Genomic DNA, 16,809 nt, shown 5'->3' with positions numbered 1-16,809 from the left:
GTTTCTAAGAATATCCCTACTGTACCAAGAAGCAACGCATCTTAGAAAGTTAATTTACAGGATTCATTCAACGTAGGAAGAAACTTCTTCATAACTGACAAGGTAAAAAATATTTTGTATTTACCAGTCTTTCCAGCACAATACATTTCCCCCTAAACATAACATAACAGATTATTTTATATACCATCTGCCTCCACCAAAAAGAACTAAAGCCCATGTCAAAATAACCAACAATACTCATCTTACAATGTTTTCTTGGATGTGTCAGTCACTACTGTAGAAATCAATATAGAGTTGGTACTCAGAAGAGGAATATTTTTGTGACTACCTAACAGACTGTTTCAGGAGCCTTTAAAATGGAGTCACAGAGGAAACTGAACACTATCAGTGCAGGGCAGAGAAACCCTAGAATGCTGTAAGCAGAGCTTAAAGGGAGGATTAGCAGAAACTCAAGAGTAGAATTTCATTAAAAATGTAGAAGGCTGAAATGACTTATGTTTCACAGAAGCAAGGAACTTATTTGTATTTGCTCATGGCCTGAAATTTTGTTAGAGACTAACTTTAAAGATAACAGACTAACTAATATGGTGGAATTTCAAGGTGATTCAACATTCAATCCATGCATGGGTACTAATTCTTATTTTAGCGCTGTTTATAGTGAGAATTTGTGACCAAAACTCAGAATGAAAAAGTTCCAAAAACTCATTTACCTGAGAAACATTGTGTAGCGAGAGATCTACATACCCAAATAGGAGCCCTAAACCATTGTTATAAGAAATTATAGTTTCTGGATATATTTCTTCCCTTAAACACATATGGACTGCAGAAGAGACAGCATGAGAGTACTTCATGGAATGCCTGGTCTTCAGCCACAATAGAGCAGAGAACAGACATGTAAAAATAACATGGAACATGTTCCCTTAAGCAGAGTAATGCCAGGGTATTATGCCTAAAATGATCCTCTAAGAAGGTATTTCTCAAATTCAGTTTCCCAAGAACACAGTTGTGGTCTCACATTCCCAATGGCCTTTACTTGAAAGCTGAACTTGCATCATTCATGTGATGCTGATTTTGTAGGCATGCAGAATGCAAGGTTATGGAGTCACAGAAACTTACACCCAGAATTCACAGGAAGCCCTAGGAAGACAGGCAAAGTAGCTGGTATCACAACTCCCATCAGCAGTCCTGATAGGGTGGTAATTCAAAGAAAACTAGGAAATGATTAATGCTAGGAACTTGAAATGTCTGCCAAAGAAAGTTGTAGTCCATGTGAGAAAAAATCGTCATGGAAGAGGACATTTTTGTGTGTATCAAGTTGTAAAGAAAGGGATACTCTGGCATCTAAGATCCTCCAGCAGTCCTTTGCTCACACAAGTTGAACAACTATCCTTACACCAAGTTGTCTTCACTAGAGGTAAGAAAAGCATATGGGAAACCATGTACCTGATTTTAGTAAATTAATAAAAATACATTGAGCATATTCTAAGAAGTACAAATGTCAGAGATGCAGGCAGTCACTGTCAGAAATGACTAAACATCTAAGAAGCAAAGAAATGCTCATGCTACTTCTTCCCCAACAACACACTGCTCATCTGAGAAATACTTGCTCCATATGGGAGAGAAAAGTAATTAGATGCCATGACAAATCTGGCTTTAAACCTACTACAAGGTCTGATTTTATAAGAACCAGTCCCACACAGATCCATGACCCTAACCTACACTGAAACCTGCTACTAAAACTGTATAAGCTTAGTGGTCAAGGGTCTGCCATTGCTGTCACTCCCTCCTTTACACACTATAGAGTAGAGAAAAGAGAATGCCTTCTACCTAATGGAAAACAGCATGAAAGGAAGCACTGGAGGTTTATTTGGAGCTCAGTGTCAGGATTAACAACATGAAACCACTGTACCCAGGCCAGATCTTTTAAAAAGAACATTGGGCTGGCACCCTCTGTCCAATGGGTTAGAGTTAGTTTTTGCCTGCATTATTTCCAGGTTTAGGGAGTATTAAACTTTAGACTGTACAGGTTCCTGAAACTCTGGGTGTTAGATTCAGCCAAGGTTGGCATCAACCTCATAGTCTAAGAGACTTCCTTCATTAACACTATTACAACCTTGCTCAGCAGAGTTTTTAACAAGACTCCACTAGGCAAAATATTGTATTGGCACTCATAGTCAGGGTAGTCAAACCTGGAACAGGGAAGATGCAGAAACCTCCCACTGTGAATGAAAATTTGTGTTTGAGGTTTTAGAGCAATCTGAATGTCAGGCATAGTTACAAGCCCAATTCTATGAATATTTATTCCAGCCATTTGAACCAGGAATGGTTGTAGTCCCTCACTGCTGCGGGTGCTGTTTATTGAGGAAGTAGCATGGTGTTGGGGTCCTGTAGCTATAGTGATGGTATAGCAAGCCAAAGGTATCTGCTTTCAGGTGATGGCTTACAAAGCAGAGGAGAATTTTGCAATGCTACATTACAGGTTACTGGGGACTATGGACCCACTCCAACCTCAGAGTGTGACAAGGACAGATTATCTAGCATATTGAAATACCTCACTGTCCTTGTCCAAGTATGGATTAATGCAAACCTATATGTGGAAAGCTCGCTAGTGCTGAAATAACAACAATGCAGCAATTTACTCCCCATAGTCTGGATTTGTGACTGCATCTAGTGTTGACATACTAGAAGTGGCTGTAAGTACAGAAAAGAGAACCTGGTCTGAATTTCACAAAATATGGTCATTAAGAAAATTAGATCATAAGGATAGTGCTAGGAGAAATTCTTACAAATGAAAAAATTAATTATCAAGCATACCAATGAAAGCCCATATAGTTAATTATTTTATGATTCTTTCATTGGCTTTGCATTGTTCTAGGTTGACTCTAATTGTGGACACATAATGATGCTCTGTGTATATTAAATTTTTCTATACAACTGTCTTCTGGACTGGAGTTACAGGTGGTTGTGAGCCATCCAATGTGGTTGCTGGGAACTAAATGCTGGTAAGAGCAACAATCTATGAATTCATTGTTTTTTTTTGGAAAATCAAAATTCTTATATAAAAATTTGTATGCAAGTAGTTGATTACATATCTATTAATATGAAAAATAATTAGATATAATATAAAGTAAATACATATAGTTAAAATACAAAGTAACCTTTTGTCTTTTAAAAAACATCCATGAACATTTGTAATATCTTAACACTTTGATGTAGTTTGGTACCAACCATAATTTTATTAATTCAAGTCTTTAAAACTTTTGACAATTTGATTACTTTCAAAAGTCAGATTCTAAAATTAAGATATCTCTTTTTACTCCAAAGTAACTTTGGAAAATTCGGGAGAGCTCTTGGATGTCCCAAAGGAATTAATCCTCTTTCCTTATGAAAGGGGAGAGATTACACTAAGATTATTGAATGTACTGAACTTTCACAGGAAACAGGTAATAATGTCACAGCTTTATTGAGGTCCATAGATAAATACGATTAATATATGTTCAAGGAATTGTATGAAATGCCTAAAAGTGTAATATATCTGTGTATAATGATATAATTCATAGTTTTAACTCTTAATAAACACCCAAAGACTATTAGGAATATAGATAAATGCCAAATCATATCAGAAAGACTCAAACTACACCTTAATATCATCAAGTTCCATCTTACATGAAACTATCCACATTTAGATAGAATGTTAGAGTCAGCACCCTAAATCCCAAAAATTGGGAGGTAGAGGCAAAGTGTGAGTTTGATACCAACCTAGATAGTCCACATAGTGAATTCTAAAACACAAGGGTTACATAGTGAGACTGTGTGTGTGTGTGTGTGTGTGTGTGTGTGTGTGTGTGTGTGTACAGAGTGAATGAGATATGAGGGCGAGAGAGAGAGCAAGAGAACACTAACCAAACTAAACCAAACAAAGAAACAATGAAGAAGAAATGTGTGATGCCTATGAACAGTCAGAAGTGAGAATCAGGGGCATGATTCATAAGAGAATCAGATTGCAACCTCATTCATGTCTAAAACATGGTTCAGTTATAGAAATTATAAGAATCATTGCTTCACGTGCTATTTATTCCCTATTTCTTTAAAATTGTAAGAGTATTAAAGTAAATATTAGGAAAACAGCTTATGTAAATTTTGCCCTGTAGAATGCAGAGAAACATGAGACAACTCCATGTCTTTCAAATGAAACTTGGCTTGTGGGTAAAGGGAGAAGAGAAGCTTTTCAAAATCACCCATGAAAAAGAGCCATGGATGCTCTGATTTGGGATCCACATCCCTCACCCTCAGTACCCTTCACCCACCACGAAAAGAGACAACACAAACATAAATTGTATGCTAGCTATTTATTTTGAAGCTGAAATATAGTTATGCTTCCAGTGGTATATTTTTATTTATTTGTGCATAAATGCGATGGAGTTTTGGTGTGTTGCATAGGCTCATCATGAATTCAGTCTCTTGAGTGTTGGGATGACAAGGAATAGCACCGTGCACAGCTCCAGTAGCATAACTTTTGAATGATATTTTCTCATTTCCTGTGTACAAACATAAAACCAAACTGAGAAAAATCATACCTATGGATTGTTACAGCAGAAGGTTTCTCACTCTCATTGCATTCACTAACAAGAACAGCAGGGAGCCTGACTTCATGGCTTTTCCTCTCCTTCCTTCCTCTTTTTTTCTAATAGTGTTTTGTTCATTCTTGTTAGGCACACAGCACATTATGTTCTTTAAGCTGTAGCTTATACCATGAGGAAATGAAGGTTATTCTTAGTTAAAAGCAGTCCTTGTTAAATGCAATAGTGACATTAAACAGGATGCAATCAAAATTTTTATGGCATGGATACATAATGAATGCTGTACAATTATGAAAATAGTGAAAATGAGAAAGAAAGCGAGAGATTGAGAAGAATAGAAACAAAGAATTGGAGAGAAAAAGAAGAGAGTTGTGAAGGAAGAAAAATGAAGGAGGAAAAATGCTGATAAAAGTTTTAAAGTTAACTGATGTGGAAGGATTTTTTTAAAGATATATATTGTTTGAAATGGGAAGCAAAAGATTTTTACCTATAACTTATAGGGAAAACTGATGTTTGATGATTTCCAAGATGGTATCAAAAAAGTCTTTCCAAATGTGGTTTATAAAATAAGACAGACTTTAAAAAATTCATCAGCATGTCTTTTTTGCTGTTAGATTATTATTTTATTTTATTTTTAGTTTGAGTGTGGTTCAATGAGTCAGGTAAACATTTGAAAGTCTAGAAGATACATAGAAGTATAGCCTTGAGTGTCACTTAACAGGGACACTGAACCTGAGCACTTGTGTATGAAGCTATGGACTTTCGGGTGGAAGCCGGACATGGAAAGCAGAGCTCTCAGGGGAGGATGTCGACCCCAAACCAACACAGGTAAGAAAATGAAATTACTGGAGAAAAGAGCACATTGAAACAAAGACCCAGAAAAATCCAAATTATTTGAAAAAACTTTTAAAAAAACAAAAGAAAAGTATTGAAATAAAAACACTTAGGAACATGCTCTGCGACCATGTCACTTAACATGTTCCCTGGTTCACTTAGGAACTCTGTAAATGTGGAAAGTGTAGGATCTGAGGTGTTTGCTTAATTAATAAAGCATAATTCTAAGGGACACCGAATTTACTTTAGTGAAGCAGTTGGTCTTATGCCTTTTCATCTGACCTACTGGATAAATAATGCAGCTTCCACAGGTTGAAATTGATGGGGTATGTCTGATTACCTTTCATTGCCTTGGTCGGGGCGAGGAGGGCGAGGCTGTGTCTGGTTGCCGTGGTCGGGGCGAGGCGGGCGAGGCTGTGTCTGGTTGCCGTGGTCGGGGCGAGGCGGGCGAGGCTGTGTCTGGTTGCCGTGGTCGGGGCGAGGCGGGCGAGGCTGTGTCTGGTTGCCGTGGTCGGGGCGAGGCGGGCGAGGCTGTGTCTGGTTGCCGTGGTCGGGGCGAGGCGGGCGAGGCTGTGTCTGGTTGCCGTGGTCGGGGCGAGGAGGGCGAGGCTGTGTCTGGTTGCCGTGGTCGGGGCGAGGAGGGCGAGGCTGTGTCTGGTTGCCGTGGTCGGGGCGAGGAGGGCGAGGCTGTGTCTGGTTGCCGTGGTCGGGGCGAGGAGGGCGAGGCTGTGTCTGGTTGCCGTGGTCGGGGCGAGGAGGGCGAGGCTGTGTCTGGTTGCCGTGGTCGGGGCGAGGAGGGCGAGGCTCTGTCTGGTTGCCGTGGTCGGGGCGAGGAGGGCGAGGCTCTGTCTGGTTGCCGTGGTCGGGGCGAGGCGGGCGAGGCTGTGTCTGGTTGCCGTGGTCGGGGCGAGGAGGACGAGGCTTTGCCTGGTTGCTTCCACCATGGGGTGGTCTTTGGGGAGGTGGAGAGTGAGAATGTGAGTGGCTGCCTTCATCATGCGGTGGTCTTGGGTGATGCTTGTCCTCTTGTCTTTCACTGCTAGCAGAGAATCCAAGTGGGTATCCTCCATGGGATAATCTCAGAAGTATATAGTCATCTTGATCCTTAGTCTCTGTTTAAATATGATTCAGAATATATGAAACTAATAGTGGAAGACTTCCCATTGTATTTCTCCGACCTCATCACACATTGCCTATCTAGAAACATTGCTCAGCAGCCAACTACTATCATGTCTACCTCCTGGTCTTGAATATTGGTGTATGTGCTAATGATATGGTAGAATTCATATCTAAACTTCTGGGACAAGGAGTTTACCTTAAATTTATAAAAAAACCCACGAAATATTAGATCATATGCATTATAATTCCAATGCTACATGGACCATGCACAGAAACAAAAGCTAACTATTCAAGGATCTAAAACTGCATAGAAATAGAGAATGAACAGAGAAAGACAGAAATTTCCCCCAACAGATTCTCTGAATATTTACACTGAGTAGTGTTTCAGAAATGCAATTGGTTCCAGTTCACTTAGGAACTCTAAATGTGGAAAGTGTAGAGTCTGAGGTGTTTGCTGCATGAGTAAAGCATAATTCTAAGGGACACTGAATTTAGTTTAGTGAGGCAGTTGGTCTTATGCCTTGTCGTCTGATCTACTGAAAAGATAATGCAGCTTCCACAGGTTGAAATTGATGGGGTTATGTCTGATTACCTTTTATTGCTTTGGTTGGGGGAATGCAATACGATTTCTGTGCATTTCTAAAAATAAAACTATGTAATTCTTGAGGGGAATATTAAGGAAGAATGAAGCAGCTTAACAAGTTGTAGCAACACAAAAGAGTAAAAATAAGTACACTTTGCATTTGGGAGGCATCTCTCAACAGTCATTTCTCCTTTGGGGAACAGGGGAGCTGTTGCTCAAATTGGTGGCTCCCAGAAATAGGGGTAAAGAATATTTGTCTAAATTATTAAAATAAACATTCATTAGTTACTAAAAAACTTAAATGATTATAATGTGATTTTTGGAGAGCTTGAAAAAACTCCTAAGAAGAGGACAGTGGAAGATAAACTTAACATTATATAAGAGTAGGAAGGAAGTATCATCACAGTTGACGTCTATGAAATAACATGCAGTTCATCACTAATTTCATTGAAATAAGGTACTGGATTTGTCAAGAAAATGAAATTTTAAGAAAACTTAGTCAACCACTTTTTTAACTCAAAAACATTTCATAAGGAGATTTGACTTCATTTGTAATCTCTACAATCTGCATGATCCTGTCAGCCACACACTGAAGTGCTCTCAAATGGGAGCAAGACACAGAACAGCAGTGTGATGAACAAAAGGAATCACAGCCATATGCCTAAAAACAGAGCATACCTTTTTGTCCTCCCAGAATCACTCCAAACTTATTGCTATTGGTAGGGTTATTTCAGGACCAAGTTTTGCTATATCATTATGTGTTTTCTTCATCATTTCTTTTACTTATGTTAGCGAGTTTTCCCAAGAGGAAAATAAAAGAATAAATGTCTATACCATGTCATATGTGCTACTGTAGTACACTAAAATCCTGAATGGGTGTGGGAGAAAAACCCACCCCGAGGCAAAGAGCTAAGGGAAACGAGTGACAGCTGAGAAACATTAAGTCAGTTTTCTTCAAAGGTAAATGCCCTAATCGGTTGTCCAGTGGTCAACTCTAAACCCACCTACACAATGCAGCACTAAATAGACTTAGTTGTGTGTACGTGTGTGTGTGTAATAATAATAAAGAAGTCATGAATTTGAGAAAGAGTAGGGGAGAAACATGGGAGGATTTGGCAGAAGGAGGGCAGGAAGGGAAATGATGTAAATAGAGTACTCATGTATGGAAATCCTCTCCCCAATTTTAAAATTAAAGATGTGCAACTTGGACCTTAACATGTCTATTTTTGCATATAAAGTGTCAAGCTTGCTCTCTGATTCTCTCTCTCTCTAGTACGTTTGATGTATGTTTATCTCCTCCATCTGTCTTGAACCCATTTTATAACAAGAGTATCTCCCCAGTACACATAATACTTTGACTATAATATTGGTGTCTTCCATTCCCCTCCTTCTTTCTTACAGACAAAAATCCACTCCCAACCTTTTTTCTTATACCTTCGCTTGAGCTATGAGCTGAGCTCAGAGACAGCAAAGCCACTGTCAGCAGGACCACCAGCATCTTGGAGGAGGCTCTGGAGTTGCTCCCAGGTCTGTGTTGGAGTGAACACAACAGGGGCAGTTCTCCTTATAAGAGGAGCAAAACAATGGTACTTTTGAGTTCCCTACAGGGTGACCTCACACCTGGCAAACAGGATGCCTTGCATCTCTTATTTCTTTTGTGACTTGACCCATGTAGTAGTGTGGAAAAGAAGGCTGTCATTGTTTTATTTGTAAAAGGTATAATGTGTGGCTTGAATAGCATTGTTAAAGGAATATTATTGGGTGAAAAAACCAGCACATGTATTCAAAGTTAAGTCTCAACAAAATTTGAACTTCAATCTGTTTGATGAGACTGAGTCTGTTTTTCAGATGTGTGTTGTTGTGGGGAAGGGATATTAGTCAACAGTATTCTCATGTCACAAAAGGAAGCCAGCACATACTTCTGACACTCTTTACAGCCCAGATTCCATCAGCCATAGTGTATGTGTCTAGGGTACATGCTATTATTCACAACTTTAATTAATACAGCTGTCATTTTAGCTCAGGTCTGAAATTCACTAGGATATCATACTTGAACACATGGTAAATGGAGATAGACATTCATTCTACACTATTTCTTCAAGATTATACAAGATATCCAGTCTCTGTCACTGACCAGTGAAATCTTAGTGCTATAGACCATTGATAATGTGGAGTATTCCAACTTCTTAATATCCATGAAGCTTATGGTAGCTGAAATAGCTACAGATACCACCACTTGGTTTCCATGGAAGTCCATTTTCCTTTTAAAAATGACACTATTTAATGTCTCTAATATTTCAGTGTCCTCCTCTTTATGGCACCATGCTATATACATTTTGTTTTGGTCCTATTTCTACTAGGAAATTCTTTAAATAAGCAGTGCTTATACTGATCACAATTATACAGACAAACATGGTGGTCTATTACCTCCTTTAAAGTTCAACTTGCATTAAGTAGGTACTACAATTTGCAGTAATATTCCTTGTTATTTTTTTCTAATTGGCTGGCTCTGAGGAAATCTCTCAGAAATACCCTGAAATGTATTCCCACTGCCCCTGTGAGACTGACTTATCAATATGCTATGTTCTGACTCTGTCTTCCTGGAATTATCATCATAGTATTTTTTATGCATATTCCTTCAAGAATTCCTTTAATCAGATGTTTTACTACTTATCATCTCACTAGTATATGGCTGACACTGAGCTCCACAGCAAACTACAATGCTGCATTTGAGCCTTGCTTTCTCAAGCATTGGAATCCTCATCTCAATGCTTTTTCCCAGCATGCTGAGGAGTAGTGGCAGAAGTCTCTCAACTGTGGCACCAATAATAAAAACCCAAAAACAGATTTTGGAGTTGAAGCTGAAGATCAGAGAAGCAAAGCAGCAGCCACAGGAGAGTTTTCACCTCTACCAGTACTCATACAGAAGGAGCAATCCTCTGAGCCTCATTGCATCTCCAGACAGCACTGTTCTCCACCAAGCCTCAGAATTCTAGACTGCTATGCTCTTCTCAGCGTGGCTGGAGACTAATTGCCACAAGAGACCCTTTGTCTCTTCCTTATATACCTCTCTGGTGCTAGGATTAAAGGCGTGAGCTCTGTTACTCTTTTTGACTGATTCACTGTCATGTAGCCCTGGGTGGCCTTAAAGTCAGAGAGATCTATCTGCCTCTGTCCTGAGTCCTGGGATTACAGGTGTGTGCCATCACTGTCGAGATTCTACCACTATCTAGTGTGGCTTTGAATTCTAATCTTTAAGGCAAGCTTTATTAAATCATAAATAATATATCACCACAGTCAACACCCAAGTATTGCAATTCCATCAGGTCACATAGTGGGCACTGGTATAGAGATGTATTCAGAAGATGGTTTTTTATCTAAAAAGGATTGGTTCTTGATTTTTCAGCCACAAATTAGGATTTAATTCCTTCACCATCCTTCAAGAATTTTGGGTTCTTGATGTGGCTTACAATTGGGGAAAGATTAATGTGACTCTTGATTTTCAGACTGTCAGGCTGCCAGCCACTTAGCTGATATGCTAAGTACTAGAAAGCAAGAAGCTTTCAAACCTTATAAGCCAATGTTTCTGTCCCCATCATTCCATTTAAATAGTTCATGTCAGAGAATATCTGAGTATGAGGGAAAAGTCCTCAGCAGACATTGTATATGATGGAGCTGTGATCTTTCACATTCATAACCCTGCAGTATAACAAACAAATGTTTATTATTTGTAAAGCCGTCTGGTTTCCCTTCTTGTTTATACTAAAATGATCTGGGTAAGAAATGTTGCTAAGAAGTAGAACATAACTAACTCTAGTACCTTTTAACACAGACATAACTTTCAAAGGAGGTAGTGGTCAGAAAGATTTGGGAACAAATGATAGAATTTTATATTACCAGAACTTACACTTGAAACTCAGTTGCAGTATTTTATGTGAGCAATGCTCTATCTAGTGGCTATTCACTGGAATAAAGAAACTTCCATATATTCTAATTTACTAAGTGCTATCTATGTAATAATGTACATTTCATGATAAAATGTAAAAGTTTCATAGTATCTTTAGCAGAAAGAAATATTCAGCTCTTAAAGAAAATCTTCATTTGTACATGGGGGCTATTCACTAATCAATTGAGAAAAATCTCTCTCTTAAGGTCATCTGTCTGATTTTTTGTGTAGCTATATAAACTATTAGAGAGTGATATTTCATTGTGTTCCTCTCTAAGAACTTATAGGCAGAATGATAAAAAATTTATAATGTACCAAATGTTACCAAAACTCCAATGGTCTAAGACTCTATTCACTTCTCTAGAGAGAAAGGAAACAGCACATTATTCTCTAGCTCTAAACATCTAACTATGAAGATGCTTCAAAACTTGAGAAACTGCTCCTGAAGAAGAATGAAATAAGTGAATAGAATATACAAATACATCCCCTGATAGACATCTATTTTAAATAATCTTCTTATTTACTAGAAATTCACATCTACTTAGATTAGAAGAATCAAAGAGCATCAAAGATCTGGCCTTAGTGGTATACATCTATAGACCCAGAACTCAGGTAGTAACTGTAGTTTTTTCCAAGATGGCGGGCAAAAGAGTGACTCTAGCTCATTACCTCAGTCTATGCTGATATCCAGCAAAAGCTGCCAGCTTGGAGATGTGGTCACTGCCACTTCCAGCTGTATGTACACACCTTTCAATTGTTAGCATTGCCTCTTAGAAGAACCTTGATGGTTTCTTTTTATTCTGAGTCAGGAAGACTCCCTTAAGCGAGCCATGTAAGTCTCTGCTGGTTGCTAGAAAAATAGAGCCCACCTGAGAAAAATGCTGCTACAAAGAACCCATGCTTTTCTCTGTTCATTTGTTTCTAAAATTCCTTTAAGTCTTTTGTCGTTCTATGTGGAAATTCAATCCCACATGCTGATACCATTATGTTGGGTGAAGCCTTTTTCTTGCTAGCGGCTTTGGTTTTTCCCCACCAGTCGCCTGGGCTCTGCCGCGTTGTAGTCCCCAAATAACACACAAGACACTGTATTAATTATGACGCTGTTAGCCTTGCTTGTTTCTTACTGGCTAGCTCTGACTTAAGTATTTACTCCATAATCGTTAATCTAAGTATTTCTCTTACCAGAGAAAAGGGTATGGACTTCTTACCCCTATGGCAGCTACATGATGACTCCCTGTGTTTCTCCTTCCCAGAGTCCTCCTGGAATCCCAGTCCCACCTATCTTGCTTCCCTATTAGCCAACAGTGCTTTATTGACTTATGCACAGGACTTCCCTATCAGACATAAGCTTACCCAATAAGGATTTAAGACAATGCCTGTGTTTTGCTTCTTCTTAAGTGATAACAGCAATTTTTACTCCAGCACAGGCTTTGGAAGGACTCCAGAGCCTCCATCAAAATGTTGGCATTCCTTAGTGGCCTCTCTGGTCCCGAGTTCAGCTCAGAGCCCAGATGAAGGTAGTTCAGTGACTTATGTTGCTTATGGAAAATCACAGGGTGGGAGGAAGAGAGGAAGAGAGGAAGAGAATGAGATAGGAGGGATGAAGGCCAGAAAACACACTGACCTGAAGAATTATTTTAAAGATCGTAAAACCATTTATGTACTTGTTTAATAGCAGAATATTAGAATTTAATTTTAATGGCAGAGTTAGAATATTATAATGTGTGTTAGAAACAGGATATCAAGAGCTCATAGTACTGGAGATTTTGCATGGTAATATTGAAAGCCAAACAGAAGGATGATAGGTTGTTAAGATATTATCTTAATCAGATAAGGATAAGGCCAGCCTAAGTGTAAAGTAGAATAGATAAGAAATATGTAAGTTAGTATACATGGAGAAAAGCAGGTTCTTTCTTCCTTAGTGATAACACTCACCTGCTCAGTTCCCATATTTCATGAAAACAGTCCCTGTTCCTTCATGTACTTTTCAGCCAGGCTTTCTAGTTCTGGCCAGTTCACAATTATTCTCTGGATATTGGCAGTCTTGCAAGTGAGTGAAGTTGTCCCAGGGGCATGGTATTTGCCAGTGTTTTAATGTCTCTTTCTCTCTTTGGATCTTACACACAAATAGAATCCTTTAAATTCCTTCGGCATTCATAAGAGTATTCTTGCAATATTTGGAAAAGAAGAAACACATTAGCTACATGGAAAGGTTACATAAGCTGGATTCCTAGGACATGGATGTGTTTGTCATTCTTTTCCCTTCCACCGGCTCTTCCCTTTCCCCTTCATTACCATGCTCAGTTCTTTCTCTTGCTGCATCCCATATGCCTTTTTAAAGCAGTAGTGGTGAATTTTAAAAGGAAGTAAGGAATTTGAAGTGCTTCCTCCATGATTTTAATACACATTTTGTTCATTGTTTCAGACTTTGATACATTTCATTCTAATCTTACCTACATAATTGCCCCAACCCCTCCCAGATCCAATCCCTAATTTATACCAATCAAACTTGGTAATTTTCATTTAGTAATTTTAAAGGTACCTACTACAATTAGTGTGCTGGCTATATACTGTTGGGCATATGGCCACCCACTGGATCATAGTCTATCTTCCAGGGATCAAACCTTTAAAGAAAATTAACTTTCCCCGTGGTGTAGCTGTCAGTTACTAATATCTCCTTGGCTACAGGTGCAACTTGATGGCCATCTCTGATTCATATGTAGAATTTTGTCTGGCTTGTCCTTGAGTATATCTTGTGTATTTAGTCTCAGCCTCTGTATGTTCATATGTAGAACTACCTTGTTGTATTTGGAAAATACTGTTGCAATTTCCCATTTGTTTTTAATTTTTTCAGGGAGATGGAAGCATGATTTAAAATATACCAGAATTTTTTATTAATCTTAAACAATTTCTTGAATGAAATGATTTATAAATATATTCAGTGTAGCACTAGAATGATTCAGCCTCCTCATCCAGTTACTGATCTGGGTGCAATAATGAGCACTTCTGCCTATCCTAGGAAAAAGTATGCAGGAATGAACCACAGGCATCTATACTCAACCCCTTGCCTCAAAGGTGCTATGCTGTGTGACATATTCCTTCCTGAATGCATAGCATGTTCAAACAAGGTGAGCATTGACTGTTACTTAGTCATAAGTTACATTTGACTTCTATGTGTGCCAGAAATCTATAATCAGACACAGGTAATGCTTGCTTAAATATAATTCTGATCATGTGGAGCTGTTCTCTTCTGATGAGTAGAGAATTTTTTTCAGGATGTATGATCTGTTATTGACACTGTTTAGGTAACAGATCTTGGAAATACACCTGCTGCTAATAAAGGTTCTTGATTTGCTGATAGTTGGGACTCTGGATAAATCTCTTAGTAAGAGGTATGGGGACAGATTAGACCAACATGGTATCAGAAATATGATTAGTCTCAGTTATGAAGGTACTTCTTATCCTTGTCATCCAACATGTCATTTATTCTGGAATTTTAGAGGTCATCAAGTAGGAAAGATGTGTCACTCTTAACTATCCAATGGATGCTTTATATCATTGCCCAGAAACAGATGTTCTGAAAAACAAAAAACAAAAACAAACAAAAAATGGAGCAAGCAACAGTACAAAACTGATTTTTAAAATGAGTCTTTTAGGTAAATACCTTTTAGTGCAGCTGTCAGTCATCACCAGAGAAGTATTCTTGTACACTAGCCAGCAATGAAATTGAAGACATATATGAACAATGTGCGAAGAACAATGAATTTCCCTTTTATGGAGAGTTAAATGATAAATGGATGCTTTATTACACTATTCTGACCCAAGACCCAGGAAACATATGAGAAATGTGGTAGAGACATTGTAAGATTCAGAGACAGGGAGGGTTGGCACAAAACAGTGTCCTCTGGACATGAGAGAATCATTGCACTCATGAATTCACGGCAGCTGTAGTTACCAACACAAGAACTATACTAAATCAAGCCAGTCAACTTATAACATGGCTGGGGGAGGGGCACACAAGTTCTCAGCACTAGCTGAGGAGCTTTTGACAGTTGATGGTGGCAAGGTTAAGAAGAATCAGTTTTCTTTTTGGATGTGGTCCCTAGTAGGTTATTAATATTCCAGAGGATGGCCTCACACAGGAAACAGTAACTATGTTCAGTGACTCATTAAAAATAATGTTTAAAGAGGGCTGTGAGTGATAGTATTTGAGGAACGGTGAAAGGGGTGGCAGGTACAGTCAAATTCTTCAATGAACCAATTTAAAATATTATATTTTAAAATTCATTTTAATAGCTCCTTCAAACTTCCCTGAAATAAAATGTCTAGCTTCTTCAGGTACAGTTAGTGCACTCCTCATGTGGTGATTGATCTTGCTTATCAACTTGGCTGAATTTAGAGGACAGCAAAAAGAAATCAGTACAGCACATGTTCATGTGTCTTAGAAATTTGCCAAATAGTATTGTATGTTGAATTGTAAAATTCTGGGACAAAGATACACTATTTTTCTATAAAATTATCTAAAAGGCTAGGTGCCAGGACAGAACAAAGGGGAGCTTCTGCCCTTTATGCTAGCAGATTCTCCTTGATGAGGAAAATGTTTACTGTAGCAATTCCTCAGTTTTGGATATAAAGATACTTTATGGGGTACTGGCCTCCATTTTAGGATCCCTTATAGAGTCCATTTAAGACTCCACATCCAGCAAAGGAGCAATAACTAATGAGGGTTCTGAGGGAGAGAATTGACTCCTGTGTGATTTCTCCTTGGCATGTTTCTTCTTCTTATATCACTTCTTCCCCTTCCCCTTCCCCTTCCCCTTCCTCTTCCTCCTCCTCCTCCTCCTCTTCCTCTTCCTCCTCCTCCTCCTCCTCCTCCTCCTCCTCCTCCTCCTCCTCCTCCTCCTCCTCCTCCTCCTCCTCCTCTTCTTCTTCTTCTTCTTCTTCTTCTTCTTCTTCTTCTTCTTCTTCTTCTTCTTCTTCTTCTTCTTCTTCGTCTTCTTCTTCTCCTTCAGTTCTTGGTGGTACAGGTATACATGTTTGCAACAGTATTTCTTTTTGTAATACAACTTGAGGCTTGAGTTTCTCAGGGTAAGCAAGGCAAATAAGATTTACACAGAGAGAAATAAACTAAAAGTGCTAGGGGAAGCTTTTAGCAGCAGTTGTTTAGAGCTGTAAGTCAAGGAGAGGTTCTAAGTTAAATTTTTACAAGAAACACAACCTAGTGTCTTCCAGTGCTCTAGCCTCAATCATTGTACAGTCCTCAAGGAAAGTTTACTTTTTCCTGAGGATGAGCAAATAGGATGGTTGCCTTTGTCATCTCAGGGGAAACATGAGGAAGAAGTAAATCTCTGAGCTAAGATCTTGGGTTAATAAATTAGGACAAAGTTTGCAAATCTTGTAGTGTAAGGTTAATTTAGGTTATTGCTTCTCTATCTGCCAGTGAGGTAAAACTGGGCCTTACTTGTTTTTCTCTCTGTCTGGTCATCTATGAATCAACAACTTTGTGTATGTAGTAATTCTGTGTCGTTGGATATCTGGGAATGTCTCAGACGAAGTGCCTTTGGTTGAGCCCTAAACATTGATCAAATACCTGTCAATAAGGATAATTCCAGGAAGGCAGAACTCTGCAATTACATAGGAGAGGGGAACGGAGACCTGTTAGTGGAAAACAGGTCTCACACAAAGCTAAGGGATGTAATAAGTAAACTAGCACCTGGTAACAGAGAACAGGCTTCATGCATAGCTAA

At 38.8% G+C, this 16,809-nt stretch overlaps 1 protein-coding gene across 1 annotated transcript; it reads right to left on the bottom strand.

Annotated features, from left to right (window-relative positions):
- Positions 1 to 4,334: 4,334 nt before the first annotated feature.
- On the bottom strand, positions 4,335 to 8,671 carry LOC121132776 (basic salivary proline-rich protein 3-like). Its single transcript, XM_040743707.1, has 3 exons — positions 8,551 to 8,671; positions 5,755 to 6,526; positions 4,335 to 4,538 (listed from the first exon to the last, which is right to left on the bottom strand). The coding sequence occupies exons 1-3, from the start codon at positions 8,612 to 8,614 to the stop codon at positions 4,532 to 4,534; spliced, it is 843 nt and encodes a 280-aa protein (XP_040599641.1). The 5' UTR covers positions 8,615 to 8,671; the 3' UTR covers positions 4,335 to 4,531.
- Between the last annotated feature and the right edge of the window lie 8,138 nt (positions 8,672 to 16,809).

The sequence above is a fragment of the Mesocricetus auratus genome, unplaced genomic scaffold (assembly GCF_017639785.1).
Source record: "Mesocricetus auratus isolate SY011 unplaced genomic scaffold, BCM_Maur_2.0 Super-Scaffold_100001, whole genome shotgun sequence".
Classification (NCBI taxonomy): Eukaryota; Metazoa; Chordata; class Mammalia; order Rodentia; family Cricetidae; genus Mesocricetus; species Mesocricetus auratus.
Note: the sequence above shows the minus strand (reverse complement) of the source record. Positions and strands in the feature narration are given on the sequence as shown.

Coding starts and splice junctions, on each gene's coding strand:
- LOC121132776 (XM_040743707.1), bottom strand. CDS start 8,614: ATGCTGGTGGTCCTGCTGACAGTGGCTTTGCTGTCTCTGAGCTCAGCT. Junction 6,527..8,550: donor AGCTCATAGCTCAAGCGAAG/GTATAAGAAAAA, acceptor ATATTTAAACAG/AGACTAAGGATCAAGATGAC.